General features: G+C 44.7%; 1 protein-coding gene across 1 annotated transcript in view; it reads left to right on the plus strand.

The window, feature by feature from the left end:
* LOC135882880 (complement factor H-like) overlaps positions 1–27,338 on the plus strand; it is a 110,431-nt gene that overhangs the window by 37,704 nt on the left and 45,389 nt on the right. The window contains exons 12-15 of the mRNA XM_065409914.1: positions 430–612; positions 11,770–11,943; positions 14,826–15,035; positions 17,173–17,349. Coding sequence (XP_065265986.1) covers positions 430–612; positions 11,770–11,943; positions 14,826–15,035; positions 17,173–17,349 — 744 coding nt within the window. The remainder of the gene's footprint in view (positions 1–429; positions 613–11,769; positions 11,944–14,825; positions 15,036–17,172; positions 17,350–27,338) is intronic.

Below are 27,338 nucleotides of genomic sequence, written 5' to 3' on the forward strand. Positions count from 1 at the left end.
TTAAAGTAACAACTTCATTTAAGGTTGAATAGAGATTATTCATCAATATTCAGGCAGATACAGTTTATATAGATATTTAGCACCATTCTTTACATACTATAGTATATGCATAGTGTGTGCAAAGTTAAGCATGTGCATAAAAGCATCAGTGGCTTTCAACAGGGTTTTCTTGACCCCACCTTTCAGTGTAAAGGCAGCTCAACATCTTTGAAAACTTTATGATGTACACAAACTAAAAACATTTTTGATTTTTTTTCTTTGATCTCTTTCTCTTCTGGTAACTTTAGAGATTACTTATAACAATAGTAGACACAACATTCTCACATGGACATGTATTTGCATATTGAATGTCTGCCTTTAAATGGATATTTACTGGACACATCCTATGATTTATAGCATATTTTAATTTTTGTGTTGGATTTTATTTAGATCAATCTGCTACATGTGGACTTCCAGAGAATTTTGAGACTATAGCCATTTTACAAACTCCCATCAAGAAAAGGATCTATAGGCACAAAGCACCTATAAGTTACAAATGTAAAACAGATGGCACAAACTTTATACAATCAACTTGTAAATATGGGGAATGGACACCCAAACTTGACTGCATAGGTAAGCTTGTGTATTTATATACAAATTGTCCTTTTCTAATTATAATAGTTACCAAGTATTACATCTACCTTTAGTCTGAGTGAAGTTCAGTAGTTTAAAAAAAAACCTGGTTTAATCATTAAAACATATATCTGTTTATATGCCTAAGCATAGGAAAGACAACTTGCTGCTTTTAAATTACTGAAATAATTTGACGTTCTCTAAACCAGAGGTGCGCAAACTTTTTGGCCCGAGGGCCACATCGGAGAATAGAAATTGTATGGTGGGCCATGAATGCTTAGTGAGTTGTTTCCATTAGGACAAGACGTTGATGATGGACATATTTCTTTGATGGAATCCTATTTATTCTCTCTCTATTTCTCTCTAAAGTGTATGTGTATATACAGAAAGAGAGAGAGAGAGTCCTATTTCCCTGCATCCAGTAGGATCAAACAAAAGAAAGTTTCTTTGCTCTAAGTTTCAAGCTTCTTCCAGCATCCACTGTACCCAAAAAGCACTATCTAGGCTTTCCCTCAAGACTGCTCCCTCCCTCAGTGCTTACTTTGGCTATCTCCTTGGCTTTCTGCTCATTCCTTCTTTGTGATGTTCCTTTTTCACACTCAGAGACATACAGCTCCCCCAATAAATGCGCTAGCCCCTGCATTTACTTTATCAGTCCACAGAGAAACACCTTGGGCCATGTGGTTCATCTTCTACTCAGGCCCTGCCATGTTGCCTGTGTTTTGGGTGGTGCTCCTATTGTTTCAGCGATCTGGTTCCATGAAGGAGCTTAATTGTTTTTCACAGTGATCTGGAATGAAAGGTGGTTGTTTTACCCCCCAGTTTCAATGAGGTGTAACTCAATCCACAACAATAGGAATTATTAGGTTTGCTGTCTGTTTGACAAAAAGAGAATCCTGCAGACTGCCGGGGCTGCATGTTGTGTCATACCCTTACAAAGGTAACAAGTTCCTGGTTTTATTTCCTGACCTGATGCCTATTAAAAAAGTCCAGAGCAAAGAATGAATGTCCTCAAATGAGCATTTGGAGTAAGCAAGAGAGAGTGAGTTCTACTCAATCTTAAATTTAATATTGCTCATGAGGAAAAAGTTAATTCTTTTGGGGACACTAGGATGGGGGGGAGATTGGGACTTGGGATCTAAATGGGATGAAGAAGGGAATAGGAGCAGATTAAGGGGTGATGGAAGGGAGAGAGATTGGGGCTGGGAGATAGTGTGTGTGTGTGTGTGTGTGTGTGTGTGTGTGTGTGAGTTGGAGGAGACACAAGGAGGAGCCAGATCAGACAGGGAACAGAGAGAGGGGAACTGAGGCTGGCTGGGCACTATTCCTAAAGTAAGTCCTATGACTAAAATATAATCTTATAAGCAAATATCTGTGAAGCACATTGGGAAAGAGTTTGTCTCATCTCCACCTAGCACTGGTTCGTATAGATGACAACCTGCCGCTGCTACCAGTTACTCCATTAACTCAAATGGCGGAGGTCTGTGCAGCAGATCTAAAGGTTCCAACTCTGTTCATGATTGATGTGGGTGTCAATAAGATGCCACATGATGGACTTTCTATTTTTATGTACTATTAAAAAAATATAAATTACACACACACACACAAAGCCATGTTAAAAGAACATTAAGGTTTCAACTCAAGCACTCAAAAGTTAAGAAATGCCAGGTACTTTTATAGCCCCGTCTCTGTTGTATCTCACAATCTTTAATGGAGTCAGTGTTTAAGGGCAGAAGGGACCACTAGATCATCTAGTCTGACCTCCTGTATAGCACAGGCCATCAACACCACCCACACACTAAACCTATCAATTGCAATGAGACCCAAGTATTACAGCCCACGGGAGACCAGACTATTATGTGCTAAAGACGGAGAATAGGCGGGACAGAGGTGTGCCAGTGCCCAAGGATCCCACAATAGAAGAGAAAATAAGTGAGCTATATCCAGATAATCCTGGCAAATGACTGGAGAGGAAGGCAAAATAGCCCTATGGTAACATCCAATCTGACCTGGGCTAAAATTCCTTCTTCTTTGAGTGCTGTCCCTGTGGGTGCTCCACTTCAGGTGATGGTGTGTCCTGGAGCCGTTGATCGGAGATTTGTGGTCTGGTCGGGCCATGCATGCGCAGCAGCTGTCTCGCAGCACTGTTGGAGTTTCTTCAGCGCGTGCACAACTGACCCCCTCACTTCCATCTCAATCGTCTTCGGCTGAAGATGGAGCTTGGGGCAGTGCTACAGCTTCTTCCACTCGAGATAGAAAAAATAAATAATTGTTAGCTCAGTTTAATTTTTTCCATAGATAAGTTAGTTTGTTAGTTGAGAAAAAAAATCTTAGTTTTCTTCATTTCCAGGTTAACGGTTCCCTGTGGAGCGCAAACCATGTAAAAAAAAAAAATGTCGGTCCACTCAGGACTTTACTTTAGACATGCCAGGCTCCCCTGGCTTCAAAAGATGCCACTCTTGCAAGGAGGTTATGCTGAGCTCCAACGGGCACTCCCTCTGCATGAGATGCCTCAGGGAGACACACATACCATCCAAGTGCATCCACTGCAACAATTTGAAGGCGAGAGCCAGGTGTGACTGGGATCTATGCCTCAAAATGATCCTAATGGAAAAATCACTCCAACCTGGATCTGAAAAGGACACCCCAAAGCCTTCCCCTAAGTGCTCCCCAACTTGGTCTGACCTGACTAAGAGCACTGTTCCACCCTCTCAAGAAAAGAGGAAGCAACCCTCGACCTCTCCACAGCGGGAACCTCACAGAAAGAAACGGTCCCCCGGAAAGTCATTACAAGTGGTGCCGATGGCCCTGAGAATCAGTACCTGTGACTCCCCTGGCTCCTCCAGCACCGGATGCACCACTCATAAGAACAAGGAGTTGAGACCGCAAACATGCCATGTCTCTTCCTCGGCACCAACAGTACCGCCATCCACGTTGGAGACTGCGCCGACCTTACAACCACCAGTGCCGACACAGGTCTTGGCGCAGCCACCTTCCTCAGCACTGCCCCCTCACCCAGTACTGACAGCCAGCACCGCAGTGTGGTCACTGGCCCCAACAAAGACAAAACAGAACACTCCTAGACACCCAATGCCTACTACTAAGACATCGGTACCGCACCCACTGGCACCGCAACAATTCCTGATACAGAAGGACATCACTGTTGCATCGGTGCCAGAATCACCTCTCCTTTGCAACGAGGGATCACCTATCACACAACCGACCTTGCCTATGGACCATCAATGTTTAGAGACAGTGACAATGAGAACGAAGAGGAGCAAGTGTTTTCACCACAGGGCTCGCCCACACCCCAACTAAAACCTACTGGAGTCACACCATGGCATAAAATCCATCAGTCACAACCTCGCTTTCCATGGTATGGATCCCCATAGATGGGTCCCGAAATGGCTTTCACGATGCAGTGGCCACCATGGGCAGCATACAAAGGCCAATATGTTTGGACCTTCTCACTGCCTATGGCACAGCTCCGGTCCCCTCCTGTATCCCCAGGGCCGGCAACATCAGGAGCCACGAAGGAGATGGCCAATGAACCAGAGGAAGAGACTGCCCCCGAAACAGTGTCACATGAACATAACTCTTCTCCATATATAGCCATTCTGCCACCTCCACCTACCATGGCTGATGACTTTAAACAATTTCAAGAGCTATTCAAGTGCATAGCAGTCAGCCAGGACATCTCTCTAGAGTAAGTCCAAGAGTACCAATGCAAACCATTAAAAATTCTACACCCATCTTCTGTGTCAAAAATTACCCTGCCCATCCCCAAACCTGCTGGACAGTATGGCTGACCCCGGTCACTGCCCCCTCAACATGCAAAAGGGCGGACCATGAATATTATTTCCCAATCAAGGGCATGGACTTTCTGTTTTCTCACCCACAACCAAATTCTCTAGTGGTGGAAGCAGAAAACCACCGGGCCAAACACCGCTCTATGCCACAGGATCAAGACCATAAGTGTCTAGACCTTTTAGGTCACAAGGTCTACACCTCCTCGATGCTACAATTCCGCATTGCCAACTAGAGTGCCTCCTTGGCTAAATATGACTTTGACAATTATGGGAAACTCTTTGAGTTTACCGTGTACATACCAGAAGACAGAAGAGCACAATTCAAATCAATCCTGGTCAAGGGACAATTGTCACCAGGACGGCCCTACAGGCTTCCCTGGATATCGCTGATACTGCAGCCCGTACCATAGCTATAGTGATAGTGATGTGCAGAGCCTCGTGTCTGCTATTGTCTGGCATACCAAAAGAGCTCCAACTAAAGGTTGAGGACCTACCTTTCAATTAGAACAAACTGTTTGAGGCAAAAACTGATGAAGTCCTACACACCATGAAGAAGTGACCCTTCATACACTTGGCATATATACACTGCCCCCAAAAAGGAAGCGATACCAACCATACCAACGAAACAGGGATACTCAATACACTCGTCCTCACAGGTGATTCCTGCAATTCAGTGGGACACAACCACTATCAATACAGTGTGCTCCCATTTGGACTCTACACTGCACTGAGAGTGTTCTCCAAAACCCTTGCAGCAGTCACAGTTCACCGGGCAAACAAGGGATCAGAATTTTCCCTGACATAGACAATTGCCTTATCAAAGGATACTCATACATAGAGACAGAAACAATCACATGACTGACCATAAACCTCTTCAAAAACTGGGGTTGCAAATAAATTTTCAAGAGTTCACATTGATACCCACACAACAACTAGAATTCATCGGGGCACACCTGGACTCAACTCAAGCCACAGCCTCACTACTGCATGCCAGATTCTTAACCATCAAACATCTCATAGACACCATATCCATCTGTCCACGAATCGAGGCCCGGACATGCCTACAATTACTAGGACACATGGCCGCCAGCATGTTCGTGGTAAAACACGCTAGATTACACATGCAGTGTCTTCAGAGGTGGCTGTGTTCAGTATAAACCCACCAAACACAACCTCAACATGATGTAAACACCACCGACCAAGGTTTTAGCATCCCTACAATGGTGGCCAAGACCGGAGAACATCTGCATAGGTGTTCCCTTTCACCACAGACCTCCTTCAATCATGATCACAACAGATGCCAGCCTATGGGGCTTGGGGGCACACCTGGACCACCAAATGATATAAGGCAGGTGGTCGACACTGGAAACACACCTTCACATAAACCTGCTAGAACTCAGAGCAGTAAGATGCACCTATCTTCACTTCCTACCACTCATAAGAAACAAATCAATCTGAGTGATGACAGACAATGTTGCATGCATGTTCTACATCAAGAGACGAGGTGGGGGGCTATCTCTTTCCCTATGCACTGAAGCCATGAGACTATGGAAGTGGTGTATTCAGCACCACATCGACATTTCAGCTTCTTACCTACCAGGATGCAAAAACACCACCGCTGACACATTAAGCAGACAGTTATCACAAGAGCACAAATGGGAACTGAACCCTACGGTCTTACAACAGATACTCTATCAATGGGAGTTCCCATCGATCGACTTATTCGCCCCAGCACAGAACCACAAATGCCCGCTATTTTGTTCCAGGGTGGGACTTGGTCCCCGGTCCCTGGGGAATGCTTTCTTAATCCGATGGGACAAGTCATTTATGTATGCATTCCCACAGATCCCACTAATACAGAGTCCTACGCAAGACCAGGGAAGACAAAGCCAAGATCATCTTGTTTGCCTGAGCATAGCCCAGACAAACTTGGTACCCTTACCTGCTGCGTATGTCAATTCATCCTCCACAAACTCTTCCAATGAGGCCAAACCTCCTGTCACAGGCCGATGGTCAGATCTTCCACCCACAACTGGAGAAGCTCCATCTGAATGCGTGGCTCCTCCATGGTTCTAATCACACGAGTTAACTTGTTCAGAGCAGGTCAAACACGTGTTATTGAACATCAGACATGATTCCACATGCAATACTTACCTACAAAAGTGGAAATGTTTTTCCACATGGTGCCTACATAAATGACTTACTCCCTGCACTACGCCCCTTCCACTGGTGCTAGACTACCTTGTAGAGCTAAAGAATTCAGGGTTATCACTGAGATCTATCAAAGTACATCTCGTGGCGATTAACACCTTCCATAACAAAGTCGATGGATTCTCGATGTTTACACATCCAACTACAAAACGCTTTCTTGCGGGACTCCAGAACATTTACCCTGAAATACACCCTCCCACGCACACATGGGATCTGAACTTAGTCCTCAGGGAACTCATGAGACCCCCTCCTTCAAACCCCTAACTATCTGCTCCTTACTACATCCAATCTAACCTGGGCTAAAATTTCTTCCCTACCCCACATACGGTGATCAGCGAGACCCTGAGCATGTGAGCAAGAACCAGCCAGCAAAGACAGAATGCTTAGTGCCACCTCAAAGCCCTGGCCCCACTCCCACCAATATCCCATCTCCAGCCATGGTCATCGTCTGATGCTTTAGTGGAAAGTGAAAACACCTTCCCAGAATACATTGGAGGAAGGGGGGCAAAAATCCCTTCCAGACCCCTGTCAGTGGCTGGCCGAACCCCTGAAGCATGAGCTTCTGGAACATGGGACTTAAACCAGAAGTGAGCTCGAGGGTTGTTGACACCTGTCCCCTACCATCACAAGCAACCCCGTCTTAAAATTGCACTAAAAAGTTTGTCCAGATCTCTGGTAAAACTAAGGAAGTTGTTTGTCCACACAACTTCTATTGGGAAGCTGTTTCAGAACCACATCCCTCTGATGGTTAGAAACTTTCCTCTAATGTTCAGCCTGAATTTGTTCATGGCCAGATTTACATCCACTACTTCTTGTCCCATCATTGTCATGTAACTTAAATAGCTCTTCACCATCCCTGGGAATTACCCCCATAATGAATTGATAGAGAGCAAACATATCCCCCTCTGACCTCTTTTTGTGAAACTAAACAAACCAAACTCTTCCAGTCTTTTCTCATAAGATAGACCCTCCATTCCCCTGATCATCCTAGTAGCTTTTCTCTACACCTGTTTCAGTTTAAATTAGTCTTTCTTGAACATGGGTGATCAGAATTGTACACAGTAATCCAAGTGAGGTCTTACACTTTATTCCTACTGGAAATGCTTTACTGTGTACATTTTAAGATCACATTTGCCATTTTCACAGCTGCATCACATTGGTAGCTCATCATCATCCTGTGATAAATCTACACAGTAGGTCTTTATTCTCCTTTGTTGCTTCCAACTGATGTGAGCCCCCAGGTTGTAGCAGAAATTCTTATTACTAGACCCTATGTGCATGACCTTGCACTTTGTACTATTGAATTTTATCCCATTTCTGTCACTCCAGTCTTCAAGGTCATCCAAGTCTTCCTGTATAATGTTCCTATTCTCCTCTGTATTGATGATGCCTCCCAACTTGGTATCATCAGCAAATTTCATTAGCACTCTTGACTTTTTGTGCCAAGGTCATTAATCAAAATATTGAATAATATTAGTTGCCAGATGGAGCCATGAGGCGCTCCACTAGTAACCTCCCTCCAGTCCACTAATTCACCTTTCAGAATAACCCATTACTTTCTCCCCTTTAGCCAGTTTCTTATCCACTTTGCAATACTTGTACTAATCCCCATCTTCCCTAATTTAACTAATTTCTCCTGAGGCACTGTGTCAAAATGCTTTATTGAAGTCCACGTATATTAGATCTACTGCACTTCCCTTCTCTAAAAAATCAGTTATTTTCTCAACGAAGGAACTCAATTTCTTGCATTTATTCTTGCTATGCCCCTGTGAAGTAGGGAAGTCCCAGTATCCCCATGCTGCAGATCGGGGACTGAAGCACAGAGATACTGGCCTCAGCTCACACAGGAAGTCTGTGCCAGAGTAAGGATGTGAATCCAAGGGCTAGTCTACACTGGCAACGCTAAAGTGCTGGCGCGGCAGGGCTGTCAAGGCAGTGCTTTAACATGCCTTGTGTGGTCATAGTGCAGCGCTGGGAGAGAGCTCTTCTGGTGCTCTAAAAATCCACCTCAGCGAGGGGCGTGGCTCCCAGCACTGGCACTTTACAGCGCTGCAACTTGCTGCACTCAGGGGAGTGTTTTTTTCACACCCCTGAGCAAGAAAGTTGCAACATTGTTAATTGCAAGTGTAGACAAGCCCCAAGTCTCCCAAGACCTAGGCTAGCACACTAAGCACTGGATCATCCTTCCTCTGTGGAATCTTAATTCAGCCTCCTTGGGATACCGTCATTAGTAATCTGATGACATCCCATCCATTCTGTGTACTGAATGAGGTAAGGGTCATATGAAAAAAAACATGGCTGTCAATTAATCACAGTTAACTCACGCGATTAACACAAAAATTAATTGTGATTAAAAAAATTATCTTGATTTATTGCAGTTTTAATTGCACTATTAAACAATAGAATACCAAATCATCATCATCGCTGTTTCTGTAACATATTTTGTTTTTTACGGGACAGGGTTGTTAGCCCTGGGCCTAACCCCCAAGCCGGAGGACCAGGGTGTCTGTTTTGTCTGGCCCCTCCCCCACAGACTAGTCCGGCATGGTTGAACCTAACAGGAGCAAAAAGCCCCCCACCGACACACACACTGGGGATCGTTAAAGCATGCAACCTGTCCCACCATGACAAGGCATGGATACCAGAGGACAGAGAATACTAATTGAAATGTATTAAATATTTTTGGATGTTTTTCTCCATTTTCAAATACATTGATTTCAATTACAACACAGTGTACAAAGTTGACAGTGCTCACTTTATATTATCTTTATTATATTAGAAATATTTTCACTGTATAAAATGGCAAACAAATAATATTTTTCAATTCACCTCATACAAGTACTGTAGTGCAATCTCTTTATCGTGTACGTGCCACTTACAAATATAGATTGTTTTTGTTACATAACTGCACTCAAAAACAAAACAATGTAAAACTTTAGCACCTACAAGTCCACTCAGTCCTACTTCTTGTTCAGCCAATCGCTAAGACAAACAAATTTGTTTACATTTACAGGAGATAATGCTGCCCACTTCTTATTTATAATGTCCACCTGAAAATGAGAATAGGCATTTGCATGGCACTTTTGTAGCCAGCATTGCAAGGTATTTATGTGCCAGTTAGGCTAAATGTTCATATGCCCCTTCATGCTTCGGCCACCATTCCAGAGGACATGTTTCCATGCTGATGATTCTCGTTAAAAAAATAATGCATTAATTAAATTTGTGACTGAACTCCTTGAGGGAGAATTGCACGTCTCCTACTCCGCTTTACCCACATTCTACCATATATTTCATGTCATAGCATTCTCAGATGATGTCCCAGGACATGTTGTTCATTTTAAGAACTTTCACTGCAGATTTGATAAAACACAAATAAGGTACCAATTTGAGATTTCTAAAGAGAGCTAGATCACTCGACCCAAGGTTTAAGAATCTGAAGTGCCTTCCAAAATCTGAGAGGGACTAGGTGTAGAGCATGTTATAGAAGTCTTAAAAGAGCAACATTCTGATGCGGAAGTCACAGAAACCAACCCACCAAAAAAGAAAATCAACCTTCTGCGGGTGGCATCTGACTTAGATGATGAAAATTAACATGCATCGGTCCTCTCTGCTTTGGATCGTTATCGATCAGAACCTGTTATCATCATGGACGCATGTCCTCTGGAATGGTGGTTGAATCATGAAGGGACAAATGAATTTTTAGTGCATCTGGCACATAAATATCTTGCGACACCAGCTACAACAGTGCCATGTGAACACCTGTTCTCACTTTCAGGTGATATTGTAAACAAGAAGCGGCAGCATTAAGTCCTGCAAATGTAAACAAACTTGTTTGTCTGAGTGATTGGCTGAACAAGAAGTAGGACTGAGTGGACTTGTAGGTGCTAAAATTATACATGCTTTTATTTTTTAATGCAGTTATTTTTGGACATAATTCTACATTTGTAAGTTGAACTTTCATGATAGAGATTGCACTATAGTACTTATATTTGGTGAATTGAAAAATACTTTTCTTTTTTTTTACAGTGCAAATATTTGTAATGAAAAATAATAATATACAGTGAGCACTGTACACTTTGTATTCTGTAGTTGTCACTGAAATCAATATATTTGAAAATGTAGAAAACACAAAAATATTTAAATAAATTGTATTCAATTATTGTTTAACGGTGCAATTAATCACACAATTAATTGTGATTACGTTTTTTTATCACATGATTAATCGTGATTAATTTTTTTAATTGCTTGACAGCTCTAGAAAAAATACTCTGCGCTTATGTAATTAAAGACGGTATCATAATACAAACACACAAGGTGGCTGAATTAAAGTTGCAGAGGCAACAGGCATCTTTAGTTCTGGCATTTACTAACTCTTGAGTACTTGACTTTTGCAACCTGAATATTCCTTTTACACTTGCTTTTGTGTGTGTGTGTATTTCTGATGGATCTCAGTTTTCGATAAAGGTCTGCTAAAGAGTAGGATTCCTTTTTCCCCAGAGGCCACACTACAGAGTAAACTATGTGAATCCTTACACACCCTTCCTCCTTAACAAGAACTGGAGCCTCTGGTACTGCCCCTCTCCCAGCCACCTATGTCCTGTTTCCTCCTATCTCTCTTAACTATCATGCATGGGGGTCCCTGCATAGCTCAGCTCTGTGCCACAACAGACAATGTGCATCTCCTGTATGACTGCCACACAGCATACTCTTGCACCTCCTGCCATTTGCTCAGTGGAATGACCCTGGTTTCACCACTCAGGAAATAGGCTGGATTAGAGCCTTGAGCAGCTTATAGCATCTGAGTTAACTAGAAAAATAACTTCAATTACAATAAAGGTTTCTTTACTGTATGATGGTGTGTTTATGCTCTTGTTATGGAGCAGGAAGAAGAACTGCTCACAATGAGAGACCATTACAAAATGTCTTATTTTAAGCCCACAGTTGTACTTCATTAACTATAATGCAGTTCTTTGAGTCAATGCAATATGATTATGATGCTAACTAAATGCTGAGAATAGCTAATAAGGATCTATGGACTGCACATGTTTTTATCTATTAACTGTTCTGGTTTGTAATGAACTTTTACATTTACCATTTTTTGAATCAAGAGATCTAACTGAAATATCTTTTGCTAAAGAAAGAAAATGCCCACCTCCACCTCAGCTCCCGGGTGCCATCAAGATCACAGAGACACGAAACTACGAGAACGGTGAAAAAATAGCTTTTACGTGCCTAAAAGATTTTGAACACCAAGGAGTGAAAGAAATAATGTGTGAAAACGGGAAGTGGCAATCACCACCGCACTGTGTTGGTCAGTATGGGGCTTTATTTATATTTCTTTAGGTTCATCAGTCAGAGGAAATGTACAAACAATATCAGTAACAGGACAACTGCCATGTCACTGTTTGCCCCTTACACATTGTGGTAGTTAGTGTTCACGTATTTTGTTAAGAAGTCATTACCAATCGTTCGGTGCAGAAAAGTGTTGAAAAATAAAATGTACAAAGTAATCAGACCTGTAATACTGGACTAATGGGTTAAAGGATTTGAATCGTATGCAGTGTGTTGTTAATGGGTTAAAAATGAACTAGGATCTGAAAAATGAATATAGTAATGTCAAAAAGTACAATCTGATATCAGAACCTAATCGTTTTTTATCCTACCACTAAGGGTGAAAGAAGGGAGTATTAAGGGAGAAAAGTTTCAAAGCACAGATGGGACTCTCAATGTTTATTTAATAAAATTAAGTGCTGTGAAAAAACATACAAATGTTGGTATGTTTTGTGTGTGTGTGTATACTGAGCCTCATATACATACACACAATATTTATAATTTAATGTTTCAAAACCAAGCATTCAAAAATTAGGAAAAGCCATAATTAAGGCTGGCTGTGCAACCTTAATTTAATGTTAATTTTAATTACATGAGCACACACAATTTTTTTCCACGGGATCTCTGCCTCATCCTGTGCAAAGGATAGTTGCTCACCTAATGAGCAGCCAATATTTTGTTTCATCCTCATTATTCAATATGGGGCCTAGTGTTTATTTACTGCATGCTACTCAAACCCTGCTCGGAGTACACAATTTTATATTTCCTCCTCGGCTTTTATGTGGTACTTAACACTATATGAGCTGAGTGCTTTGCAAATATGAATTAATTTATTTTCACAACACCCCTCTGAATTGTTTTGTTTATATGTGAGTGTATGTATAGCAGGAATTATGAAGATATAACTAGTGATTAGATAATTAAGGCTGTGAATTAATTTTTGCAATTTAAACTGGTTTAAAATTCCTCTATTTCAAAATTTAATTATTTAATTTAACCACAACATTTAATACAGTGGTTCTTCAGAGGAAATTTTTTTTTTATTATTATTTTATTTTATTTTTTGGTGGGAAGGGGGAAAAATATTTACTAACTTTTAGAGTGGGAACTTTTATATAATTTATTCTTTCTTTCAAAATTGTCCATGAGATTCTAAGCATCTTTTCAGGTCCCTGCAGCTAAAGGCTCCCAGTCCCTTCAAATTTCAAACCAGATGCACAATCTCAGAACATCAGGCATATGTCAGTTTTCACGGGGGGGGGGGGGGGGGGGGTTCTACTTGAAAAGTTATTCTTTTATTCCTCACAAATTAAAGTAACTTTGTGGGCTGGAAGGAACTGAGCAGACCAAACAGCTAATGCCATTCTCCAGCACAGCCTTCCTGAGCTCACTAGCCTTCCTGCTTTCTTTCAAAAACTCTTCTTGAGATTTCTTTTTCTCTTGAAAATTTGAATATTCTGAAGCCCCGTGGACCTCCCTACTCTTTCTTTTCATCCTGTTATTTCTTTTCTGTGTATCTTAGGGACAAATGGTGCTTCTCCTGGTAACCAGCAGACCTTTAAAATTATTTCTAAAAATATTTTAACTGGCCAAAAATATAACTCCATTCAAGCTAATGTAGAAAGCCACACAGATGTGGGTTTCAGATAACATTACTGTACATTAGAGTCAAAACCAATGCTTCTAATGCAAGCTATGTTTGCATATTAGTTTATAATTCATTGTTCATTGCTTCTTTGTAACACACACTATCTCCTTTAGAAGTAGAGTTGCAATAGATCCCATCCATTTTCTCTTAGTGAATCAGATTCAGATTCTCATCAGAATCTAACTGATTTTACTATATAATTCAATTTTAGAGTGGCCCTTGCTGTCTGATAATGATCTCCTGACTAGATCCTTTAAAACAAATAAATTTGAAGAATCAAAAATAGATCTAGCTTCTTCATAATGTTATATTGACACCATTTTCCGTTTGTGCAACCCATTCAGATTTATACTCCAGGATCAGATACGATCCCTAGCAGAACACTCTGAGAAAAAGTTGAATTTCTTCCTTCCCCATCCTGATTAATAATCAAACCGAATTTTGAATGGATTTAAGTGTCCCTCTCTTGTTAAACCCAATATAACTATCTAAATCCCATGTAATATGTTAATTCAGGAATACTTGGCAAACTCAACATAATTCACTGATACCAAACAAGTGCACTCGGAATGACATGACTGAAATCTCTCATTCATCTAGAGTAACCTTAGGAGTAAAAGGTCTTTTGGCCCCCATTAGAACATACCTACCTGTTTCATCAGGGCTCAAGAGAGATCTAGGGGTTTTGATCCTCCTCATGCAGAGGTTGCATCTACACTACAATGTTTTATAGCTCTCTCCCAGGATAAGTGCAGTTCCAGCAATTGAGCCTCCTCTGGTGTAGACCGGACTCTAGTATTTTTAGCATCAAATCATGAAACCCTTTACGTTACCATGCACTGTTGCAATTTCACTTGTTCTGGAAAATGAGTATAAAAACTTTAGTGTAGACAAAGCATTAGAGACTTCCTTTCATTTCTGAACTCCTACAACAAGATGACATGACACCACATACACTTCACTGTTTGTAATGAATGAACCATGTTTAATAGACTATAGGCATTTAATGCACCACAGCAGTATGATCTAGAATCCAGCTATTATTTGGGGCTTGAGGCAATGGGAAATCATGTTTAGGGTGGGTTAATCTAGAATGTTCCCCAGCCTTAAAAAATCACCACAATTTATTTTCACTGCAGTTCACTGTTACTTTCTCTTTCAGTTTCAGACTATATGTGCATATGACATACTAATTTTATTTTTTTCCGAAACAGAAGAAAAATTATGTTTCCAGCCACCTTCCATAGCAAATGGTGAGATTCTCAGTCTAGAAAATCAGAACTTAAGACAGGAGCAATCAGGACCAGTGACTTATCGGAATGGTACCATGTTAACGTACAGTTGTAACCCTGGCTTCATGTTACGTGGACCACCTGAGATAATTTGTAAGACTGGAAAATGGACCTCAGCTCCTACATGTGTTGGTAATTACATTGTGTAGAATTTTCAAAAGCAGTTCATTTAGTGGAGAGGACAATAAGTTTCAACTGGAGGCTAAATTATAGGAAAGAATGATTATGTATGTAACCCTTCTGGCAGGTGGAGCCAGCAGCAACAAGGGCCGGGTTCAGTGGGGTTCCTTTTCAACAATACAACACAAAACCGGCTTGAGCCTCCACCCAGTGACCTGGAACAATTACACACCACCAGTGATGAGCTCCCAAAATCCTAAGAACCGGTTCCCTACCGGGTCCTCGGCGGCACTTTGCCGGCGGGGGGGGTTACACTCGCTCCGGGTGAAGGACCTCCCTCCAAAATGCCGCCGAAAACCCGGAGCAAGTGAGGAACCCCCCTCCCCGCTGCCGAAGTGCCGCCGAAGACCTAGTAGGGAACCACGCGGTGAGTACAAGCCCCACGTGCCTGTCTTCCCCCCCCCCACGTCCTGCCCCCAACTGCCCCCCTCAGAACCCGCAACCCATCAACGCCCCCCGCTTCTTGTCTCCTGAACACCCCCTCCCGAGACCCCCCACCCTAACTTCCCCCCAGGACCCCATCCCCTACCCAACTTGCCCCGCTCCCTGTCCCTTGACTGCCCCGACCCCATCCACCACCACCCCAACAGACCCCCAGAACTCCCACGCCTACCCAACCCCCCCCGTTCCCCGTCCCCTGACTGTCCCCCAAGAGCCTCTGCCTCCTCCAACTGCTCCCTGCCCCTTATCCAACCCCTCTCCCAGACCCGGCCTGGACCCCTTACCATGCTGCTGTGTAAGGATGCCGCGCGGCCGCTGGAGCTCACAGCCCCACCCCCAACCATGCCACTCAAAGTGGCAGGAGCTGCAGAGCTGCCCAGAGCGCTGGCGCCAGCAGCGTGGCGCACTGGGGCGCTGCGAGGGGGGGCGGGGGCGGAAGCGGGGGAGGGGCCGGGGGAGCCTCCCCAGCTGGGAGCTCAGGCAGGCCGGGCAGGATGGTGCCGCGGGCCAGATATGGCCCACGGACCGGAGTTTGCCCCCCCCGCCCCTCCCTTTAGGAACCGGTTCTACACCGGCTTCTAAATTTAACAACCAGTTCTTGCGAACCAGTGCGAACCGGCTCCAGCTCACCACTGCACACCACCCCCTGGTATGGGGTATGCCAGGTATCGTTCTGCTGCCCTCAGTTCACACAACAAGAAGGATAACCCTTTATTACTGCTTCCCCAAAACAAGGAGACTGGGGATCCAGCACCAGCCACAAGTGATCATTTGGGCAAGCAATCCCATCATGCTGAGTACCTAGGCAGGGAGGGTGTGTCCATGCATACGAGATCAGCTTATGAAGTCTTTTTCCACAGCTCATCACTAGATGTCAGGGGAGAGCTTATTCAGACTCTGCTTACATGTATATTTGTTCAAATTGCTGTAAAAGCTTATTTTTCTTGCTGAGGGTCTTTAGAAAGCTTCTGACTGTGTGACTGCTTCAGGATTTTTGGTTAATTGGTTGTTTTTGTTTGTTTTGAGTAGTTTTAGTTTTTAAAAGCTCCCAACTAGGACTCAGGAGGTCTTCATTCAGTTCCTGGTTCTAATGCACAAACTCCCTTTATAGTCTTGGGCAAGTCTTTTTAACTCTGTGTCTCAGCTTCCCATCTGTAAAATGAGGATAATAGTATTCCCTATTTGATAGTGGGGTTGTGAGGATAAATCCATTAATAGTTGTGAGGCACTTACATATTATAGTGACAGGGGCCATATCAAGTTCCTACATGGACAGATGTATTTTCATCAAAGTTCTGTTGAAGGAAGCAGACACACCACTGCATAAGGTGTCCAGAAGAAGAGGAACAGCTGCAATTATTGGTCTCAGACAGAGGCACAAACTAAATTTCATTAGTAACTGAACTCCTAGTGTATTTAGGGCTGGTGTTTATTTAATTTTCTGATGGATTTTTAACAGTGCTCATGTTGCAAGTTTCATTGCCGACCAACAACTTAGTGCATGTGTTTAGGTTCTGGTTGCAACCTTTATTTAAAATTAGGTATCCATATAAAGAGTAACAAAGGACTTAACTAAAAAAGGTGGCTTGTCGGGGGGGGGGGGGGGGGGTTACACTCATTTTAATCTTGTGTGTGTGTGTCTTTTCAGAAATGCCATGTACAGATGTTCCAAATATTATCAATGCTCGGACTGAAGGCAGAGTGAAGAATAGTTATGAGCCTGGTGAAACAGTACGTTATCAATGCCATCCTGGTTTTACCATCAGTGGATCATCAGATGTTACATGTAAAGCAGGAAAGTGGTCCACACAGCCTGTATGTGAAGGTACAGTGAGTAATTTGATCTAACTTTATAGAATCTAGTTACTCATTTCTTATTATTATTATGGACACTCAGAGACCACCTGGATGGGTCAGACAGATAGAATAGATTACAGAATGCTGATGAAGAAACAATAAGTAGACAAATCATGCACTGATAATTTCAAATACAGAGGGGATTGGAAGGAATCAGTGTTTGCCAAAAAGGGGGGGGGGGAATAGTAGAACAATAAATCTTTTTTCCAAGCTGCTAAGAATATTAATTTAAAATAAATGTAAAAAATATAAAATGTGTGCTCACTCTCTGCCCTTTTAATATATTACAGTTCACAGGATGTACTTGTCAGTATACAGAGCTCAGTTCAGCAGTCTTTTCTCTCCTTTAAGTCATTATGTCAATGGATGTTTTGTCTGGAAATCAGAGCCATCTTCGCGTCCAACTTCTGCTACTCAAGCACTCAGGGATTTAAAGGCATTGCTGATGGAGAAAGACAGACTGCTTATTATAGCATCAAGAGCCATGTTATCAGCCCTGACTGTGTCAATTCTGAAGAAGGTGGTAAGGGAGAAGACAGCCACTCTGAGCAGTGCCAGATCCCGTAGATCAGAGTTTTCAGATCTGTCTGATTCTGACAGTGCCTCTATGGCTCTGGCTCTGAAATCCAGGCCAGTTCTAATTTCAGCTTCAAGGACCAAGTGGGCGGATCTGAGTATTTCACCAGATCCTGTGCCATCCAGGTCTTCCACTCTGGCTTTGACACCTGCTCCAATTTCAGGTCCTTCTTTGGATCCAAAGAGGACTTTTACTTCAGTGGCTGATGTACAATCATTCAGTTATAAACACTCTTCAGATCTAAGTGAGAAACAAAGGGTCTTGAGGAAGGCACTCTTCACCAATTCCATGGTTTGGGTCATCTTCATCTAAAAAAAGAAAGGCAGAGATTATTAGTTTCTCTCTTGATCCATCTCTACCTCCTTCTCCTCCTCAGCCTCCTACATGGTATCCACAAACAGCTCTCTCTCCATTTATTTCTCTCCACCCTCCAGGTCCATTGCTGTCTCCATTACACTCCATCACACATCCAAAATCAATTCCATTATTTATATGAAGATAGAGGAAGAATAAAGAGAACTGTTTCTTCCCAGTTTGTGCCTCCTCCTTCTGAATACAAGTTGCTGTGGAGACTGGCAGCCCTAGGCTCTATGGCCTTACTGAGTACTGATGCTGTAACTTTATAGCTGTTCTCCATATGGATGGAGATATGATGATTCATCTATACAGGATCTGGCTGCAGAGAATCCTTGCCTCTAGTTACAATGGATCTGTTTGCATCTCAGACAGATACTCTGTCTCCTGCCTAATACTCTGTCTGAAGAAGATGAGGAGATAACTCCTCTTTTTAAATAAAAACATGCTGACACAGACTTCTCTTCTGATTTGTCGCTAGATGAGAATATCGGGGAGAATTCTACCTCTTCCCCTTCTCATGGCAGCGGAGTGTCATGACCTGATGGATCACATGATGTCCATGTTGAACTTATATTCCATAGCCATGGAAGAAACCTACCCTCTAGTGTTTGGAGGAAGCTCTTGGTGTCACCTCCAAGAGTAGGATGTCACTACCAATTCTTAATGTTTTGGTGCAGCCTGCTAAGATTATTTGTTCCACTTACATAAGAACATAAGAACGGCCGTACCGGGTCAGACCAAAGGTCCATCTAGCCCAGTATCCTGTCTACCGACAGTGGCCAATGCCAGGTGCCCCAGAGGGAGTGGACCTAACAGGCAATGATCAAGTGATCTCTCTCCTGCCATCCATCTCCACCCTCTGACAAACAGAGGCTAGGGACACCATTCCTTACCCATCCTGGCTAATAGCCATTTATGGACTTAACCACCATGAATTTATCCAGTTCTCTTTTAAACGCTGTTATAGTCCTAGCCTTCACAACCTCCTCAGGTAAAGAGTTACACAAGTTGACTGTGCGCTGCGTGAAGAAGAACTTCCTTTTATTTGTTTTAAACCTGCTGCCTATTAATTTCATTTGGGGACCCCTAGTTCTTGTATTATGGGAATAAGTAAATAACTTTTCCTTATCTACTTTCTCCACATCACTCATGATTTTATATACATCTATCATATCCCCCCTTAGTCTCCTCTTTTCCAAGCTGATGAGTCCTAGCCTCTTTAATCTCTCTTCATATGGGACCAGTTCCAAACCCCTAATCATTTTAGTTGCCCTTTTCTGAACCTTTTTTAGTGCCAGTATATCTTTTTTGAGATAAGGAGACCACATCTGTACTCAGTATTCGAGATGCGGGTGTACCATCGATTTATATAAGGACAATAATATATTCTCAGTCTTATTCTCCATCCCCTTTTTAATGATTCCTAACATCCTGTTTGCTTTTTTTACTGCCTCTGCACACTGCGTGGACATCTTCAGAGAACTATCCACGATGACGCCAAGATCTTTTTCCTGACTTTTTGTAGCTAAATTAACCCCCATCATATTGTATGTATACTTGGGGTTATTTTTTCCAATTGTGACAGACCCAGACCAATCGGGTACAGGAGTCTGATAGAGGGCAAATATACTGGTCACTGGATGAGTACTTTTCTGTTCCCTGAGTGACCAGAGCAGGGGCTGCACTAGAGTAATCAGGAACCTGCTAGAACCAGTTAAGGCAGGCAGGCTAATTAGGACACCTGGAGCCAATTAAGAAGAAGCTGCTAGAATCAATTAAGGCAGGCTAATCAGGGCACCTGGGTTTTAAAAGGAGCTCACTTCAGTTTGTGGTGCGAGTGTGAGGATCTGGGAGCAAGAGGCGCAAGGAGCTGAGAGTGAGAGGGTGTGCTGCTGGAGGACTGAGGAGCACAAGCATTATCAGACACCAGGAGGAAGGTCCTGTGGTGAGAATAAGGAAGGTGTTTGGAGGAGGCCATGGGGAAGTAGCCCAGGAAGTTGTAGCTGTCATGCAGCTGTTACAGGAGGCACTATAGACAGCTGCAGTCCACAGGGCCCTGGGCTGGAACCCGGAGTAGAGGGCGGGCCCGGGTTCCCCCCAAACCTCCCAATTGACCTGGACTGTGGGTTCTTCCAGAGGGGAAGGTCTCTGGGCTGTTCCCCAACCCACATGGTGAATCTCTGAGGCAAGAAAATCCGCCAATAAGTGCAGGACCCACCAAGATAGAGGAGGAACTTTGTCACACTGGTTTCAGAAGTGGGATCTTGGGGTGCACAGCGCGGTGGAAGAAGGAGGGTGATTTAAAAACAACAACAACAACAAAAAACAAACAAAAAAAGGAAGAGGGTTTATTTTTTTTTCACCACAATGGATGATGTAGTGCGGGCACTGATACAAGCTATGGCGGCCCAGCAAGAGGCTACCCGTGTCCAGGCAGCCACCCAACAGGAGGCAGTGTGGCTGCAGCAAGAGACTAATCGCCTGCTGATGGACCAGGCTGCTCAAGACCGAGCTATGTTGCGGGAACTGGTAAACCAGGTAAAGTCCCTTACAGAGCTGAATCGCGGCCATGATGGGACGTGGCTCATACGGGCCAGCCATTGGCTGCAGAAAATGACACGGGAGGATGATGTAGAGGCATACCTTCTAGCCTTTGAGAGGACAGCCCTACGGGAGGCGTGGCCTCGAGATCAGTGGTCTGGCATCCTTGCCCCATTCCTGTGTGGGGAGGCCCAGAAGGCCTACCATGATCTGCCTGCAAAGGCTGTGGCAGACTACCCCCAGCTGAAAGCAGAGATCCTGGCCAGATCTGGGGTAATGACAGCAGTGCGGGCCCAGCAGTATCACGGTTGGCGGTACCAGGAAGACAAAACCCCGCGGTCCCAATTGTATGACCTCATCCATCTCGCATGAAAGTGGTTGCAAACAGAGTCCCAGAGTCCGGAAGAGATGCTCGCGGTTCTGGTCATCGACCGATACATGACGGGACTACCACCAGACCTTTGTGCCTGGGTAAGCCAGAACGAACCCTCCACCTATGACGAGGTTGTCGCCCTGGTAGAGAGGCGAAGGACAGCGAGAGAGCTGACCCGACCAGTTAAGGAAGAGGCACCCCGGGTTAAACTAGCAGCACCAAGCCCTAAAGTTCGGGTGACTGGGCCACCAAGAGGGCCCAGGTGGAAAAAGAGAGCGGCTGAAGGCCCATCAGAGGCCACAAAGAGTCGGAGCACAGAGAGAAGAGGATCGTGATGTTAGACTGCCCAAACCAAGAGACCGGGGAACGCCTAGGGCTCCATACAGATGTTATGCCTGCGGGGAGTGGGGACACATAGCTGCACAGTGTCCCAATGCTGAGGAGCCTATGCAATGTAACCTGGGGAACTGGGCAGATCCATGCTCCCTAATCCACCTTGTGGGGGTCTCACTAACCCCACATATGTATACCAGACCAGTGAAACTAAATGGGGTAGGGACCACGGCACTGGTTGATTCGGGGAGTGCTATCACACTTATCTCAGGGAAGCTCGTGAAGCGTAGTCAGCTGCTGCAGGCTAAACGTACGGGGATAACATGTGTCCATGGGACAGTTAGTTACTACCCCACCATCCCAGTAAAAATCGAGATCCAAGGGAACACTACTGAGGTAGCAGCAGGTGTAGTCCCTAAACTCCCATACCCGGTGCTCATAGGGAGGGACTTCCCAGGGTTTGGAAACTTACTCCCAGTAGGGGGATTGGAAAAAGATGGGGACCCTAAAATTGGTGAGGCATCCACAGCAGACTGTCAACCCCCAATCTTCTCTGAAATATCCCCAGATTTGTTCTCCACTCCCAGACAGGGTAGAAAGACAAAAAGGGAAAGAAGGGCAGCTAAGGCCTTGGGAACCCGAATACTGACCCAAAGCCAGAGGGTCGCTCTTGTAGGTAGGCGGACCCGCGCAGCTGAAAAGGAGGCCATGCAGAAGGGAGAAACACCTGAGTCTGACCCCCACCCTAATGCTTCTGAACCAGTAGAGGCAACAGAGACTGGGCCCCTAGATCTTGGGCAGATTAGCCCTGGGAGAGGAAATTTTGGACGGGACCAGGCAGAAGACCCACGGTATGACAACATTAGGAAGGAGGTGACTGAAATAGATGGGGTCCCCGTGGAAGGAAAAACCCAGGGACCAGGACCCTACTTCATAATGAAGAAGGATCTCTTATACCGGGTTGCACCAGTACAGGGGCAGAAGGTACAGCAGATCCTAGTACCTCAAAAACACCAGAACGCTGTATTAAGTCTTGCTCATAGTCATCTTTTTGGGGGGCATTTGGGGGTAGAGAAGACCCTGGCACGAGTCCTATGACGGTTCTTCTGGCCCGGAGAACATGAAGAAGTGCGGAGGTACTGTGCCTCCTGCCCAGAGTGTCAGCTGCACAGTCCCCGTCCCCACTTGAGGGCACCTTTAGTACCCCTTCCCATCATAAAGGTCCCCTTCGAGCGAATAGCCATGGACCTAGTGGGACCCCTGGAGAAGACGGCTCGGGGCCACCAATATATACTTGTTGTTTTGGACTATGCTACTCGCTACCCAGAAGCTGTCCCCCTGCGGAACACGGCCTCTAAAACTATAGCCAAAGAGCTGGTGGGGATCTTTGCCCGAATGGGGCTACTGAAGGAGATATTAACCGACCAAGGAACCCCATTATGTTGAAGCTAATGAAGGACCTCTGTACGCTTCTCCATATACATACCCTGAGAACTTCAGTCTACCATCCGCAGACTCATGGGTTGGTAGAAAGGTTTAACCGAACCCTCAAGGCTATGATAAGGAAGATGGTAAGTCGGGACGGGAAGGATTGGGACACCCTACTACCCTACCTTATGTTCGCTATCTGGGAGGTACCACAGGCCTCAACTGGGTTTTCCCCCTTTGAGTTATTATACGGGCGTCACCCCCGTGGCATACTAGATATCGCCAAAGAGATCTGGGAAGAGGAACCCAATGAGGGGAGAAATATAATAGAGCATGTAATGCAGATGCGAGACCGGATAGCCCGGGTTACCCCTATTGTACGGGAACATTTGGAGAAGGCACAGGAGGCCCAGCGAACCCATTACAATCGCCAGGCAAAAGTGCGACAGTTCCAACCAGGGGATCGGGTTATGGTGTTGGTACCCACGGCAGAAAGCAAGCTTCTGGCCCAATGGCAGGGGCCCTATGAGGTGGTTGAACCCGTGGGGGAAGTAACCTACAAGGTGCGGCAGCCAGGACACAGAAAACAAGAACAGATTTATCACATTAACCTTCTGAAACCCTGGCATGCACAAGAGGCATGCACAACGGTCCAAAAAGACCTAACCCAGGAAAACAAGCCTTCCAAACAGGTGAGAGTGTCTCTCGATTTAACACCAGACCAGAAGAATGAGGTGTCTGAGATGATCTTCCGGAACCAAGATGTGTTCTCGACAAAACCGGGTCGAACAACCAAGGCATATCACCACATCATCACGAATCCTGGGGCCAACGTAACAATGAGGCCCTATCGGGTGCCAGCGGCAAAAAGGGAGGAAATAAAAGCAGAAGTAAAAAAAATGCTGGAGTTGGGGATCATCGAAGAATCCCACAGTCAGTGGTCCAGCCCAATCGTGCTGGTGCCCAAACCTGATGGCACCACAAGATTTTGCATCAACTTCCGGCGACTAAACAAAGTATCCCAGTTCGACGCGTACCCCATACCTTGCATAGATGAGCTAGTGGACCGCCTGGGTAATGCCCGGTACTTGACTACCCTAGACTTGACAAAGGGGTACTGGCAGATTCCCCTTGCAGAAGACGCAAAGGAAAAGACTGCGTTCTCTACACCAGAGGGTCTTTTTCAATATACTGTCCTCCCTTTTGGACTACATGGGGCCCCAGCTACCTTCCAGCGCCTCATGGACAAGCTATTACGCCCGCATAACAGTCATGCTGCTGCCTACTTGGACTATGTGGTCACTCATACCCCAGACTGGGAAACCCACCTGGAGAAGGTGGAGGCAGTCCTCGATACCTTCAGGCGAGCTGGCCTTACAGCAAACCCTGCCAAGTGCGCTGCAGGGTTTACAGAGGCCAAATATCTTGGCTACATTGTGGGAAAAGGTCTGGTAAAACCCCAAGTGAACAAGTTAGAGGCCATCCAAAATTGGCCCCGACCAAGTCGCAAGAAACAAATCCGGGCATTCCTAGGTGTGGTGGGGTATTACCGACGATTTATCCCCCACTTTGCCACAAGGGCAAGCCCCCTGACAGACCTAGTGAAAGCCCGTGGACCTGATCTGGTGAGATGGTCTGACGCAGCAGAGGAAGCATTCACAGACCTACGGACTGCCCTCTTCAGTAACCCCGTACTGATAGCCCCTGATTTCACCAAGGAGTTTATCCTGCAGACGGATGCATCGGAAGTAGGGTTGGGGGCCGTTCTATCACAGATGGTCGGGGAGGAGGAACACCCAATTCTATACCTCAGTCGGAAACTCCTTCCACGGGAACAAAAATATGCAGTGGTGGAGAGAGAATGCCTCGCTGTAAAATGGGCCATGGAAACATTGCGCTACTACCTGCTCAGGCGCAGATATGTCCTCGTGACCGACTATGCCCCTCTTCAATGGATGCAGCAGAACAAGGAGAAGAACACAAGGGTGACCAGATGGTTCTTATCCCTCCAACCTTTCCAGTTCCGTGTGCAACACAGAGCAGGGAGCCGTCATGGCAATGCCGATGGCTTGTCACGTGTGCACTGTCTGGCGTCCCAAGCTGCCCAACCCCTTGGCGTTGAGCAGGGGGGAGGGATATGTGACAGACCCAGACCAGTGGGGTACAGGAGTCTGATAGAGGGCAAATATACTGCTCACTGGATGAGTAGTTTTCTGTTCCCTGAGTGACCAGAGAAGGGGCTGCACTAGAGTAATCAGGAACCTGCTAGAACCAGTTAAGGCAGGCAGGCTAATTAGGACACCTGGAGCCAATTAAGAAGAAGCTGCTAGAATCAATTAAGGCAGGCTAATCAGGGTACCTGGGTTTTAAAAAGGAGCTCACTTGAGTTTGTGGTGAGAGTGTGAGGATCTGGGAGCAAGAGGCGCAAGGAGCTGAGAGGGTGTGCTGCTGGAGGACTGAGGAGCACAAGCATTATCAGACACCAGGAGGAAGGTCCTGTGGTGAGAATAAGGAAGGTGTTTGGAGGAGGCCATGGGGAAGTAGCCCAGGAAGTTGTAGCTGTCATGCAGCTGTTACAGGAGGCACTATAGACAGCTGCAGTCCACAGGGCCCTGGGCTGGAACCCGGAGTAGAGGGCGGGCCCGGGTTCCCCACAAACCTCCCAATTGACCTGGACTGTGGGTTCTTCCAGAGGGGAAGGTCTCTGGGCTGTTCCCCAACCCACATGGTGAATCTCTGAGGCAAGAAAATCTGCCAATAAGTGCAGGACCCACCAAGATAGAGGAGGAACTTTGTCACACAATGTGCATTACTTTACATTTATCCACACTAAATTTCATTTGCCATTTTGTTGCCCAATCACTTAGTTTTGTGAGATCTTTTTGAAGTTCTTCACAGTCTGCTTTGGTCTTAACTATCTTGAGCAGTTTAGTATCATCTGCAAACTTTGCCACCTCACTTCTGCCCCTTGCCAGCTTGTTTCTAAGAAGAAAGTCAAATTATATAAGATAATCAGGATGAGGTGTTTTCATATTTTCACACACATCCTGTATCTAATTCACTGGTGGTGGCTACTGCCATTAGCAGTTTGAGGTCTGGACTAGCATATTTCACTCCTGCTGACTGGGGGGGGAAATATTGATTCATTGGGGAGAAAGGTGTTTTCTTCTTCCTTTCTTAGTATTAGGGTGGAAAGCTACCAAGCAGTTATGGCCTGCTATCAGTTCCACCTATGGAAAAAGATAGCATTGTTTCTGCAGGATTTGCCAGATGACAAACAATTTGCCAAATGAAATCCTAATGGACGGTCGAAATATAGCAAAGCCCACACTCAGGGCCTTCTTTAATGCTTCAGACTCTTCTGCCAGAGCATTGGCTTTTGGAGTTACTCTGAGGACACATGCTTGGGTTTGCTATCAACGAGAGACTGCTGAGCTGGAATTGATATGCAAACTAGACACAATCAACTCAGGGCTAAATAGGGATTGGGAATGGCTGAGCCATTACAAACATTGAATCTATCTCCCCTTGTAAGTATTTTCACACTTGCTTCTTATCAAACTGTCTGTACTGAGCCATCTTGATTATCACTTCAAAAGTTTTTTTCCTCTTACTTAATTGGCCTCTCAGAGTTGGTAAGACAACTCCCACCTGTTCATGCTCTCTGTATGTGTGTGTATATATATCTCCTCAATATATGGTTCACTCTATATGCATCCGAAGAAGTGGGTTGTAGCCCACGAAAGCTTATGCTCTAATAAATTTGTTAGTCTCTAAGGTGCCACAAGTACTCCTGTTACTTTTTTACTCTGGCTCTCAATACTAGAATAAAGGTAGAGGAAGTCCCCTTCGAAAGAGATGGTCCTTTAAGTAAAAAGACGGATGAGTTGCTGGGAAAACTGAAGGAGCCATGAATGACAGCCTGCTCTTTGTGTTTGATTTATTCTATTAAGAGTATACTTTCTACCCCTTCTTTCCATAATCAGAGACATTGTTATCCACAATCTTCTTTGGCTTATTTCTCATCAAATCAAAGATGTCAGCAACGACACCAGCAGGCTACATTTTTCCAGAGGTAACACAAGAAGAGGTCTTTCAAATTGAGGCCTAAATCAAAATAATCTGCTTTCTCCCTGTCATCTTCGTTGAACACCAGGTTTCCGCTTTGATGTGATGATCAAGGGTAGAAAATGAAATTGCAATGACTCGTCCCTTCCTCTTATGGAGAAAGGCTAACCCATCTTATCAGCAAATGAAGGCTTAATACATTAGATAAATGGGTCATAGAAATTAGAGAGAAGGGCTATGCCATTCAGTTAGAGAAACTAACCCCTTCAAGTCCCCCTAT

This window comes from Emys orbicularis, chromosome 8, assembly GCF_028017835.1.
Source record: "Emys orbicularis isolate rEmyOrb1 chromosome 8, rEmyOrb1.hap1, whole genome shotgun sequence".
Taxonomy (NCBI): domain Eukaryota; kingdom Metazoa; phylum Chordata; order Testudines; family Emydidae; genus Emys; species Emys orbicularis.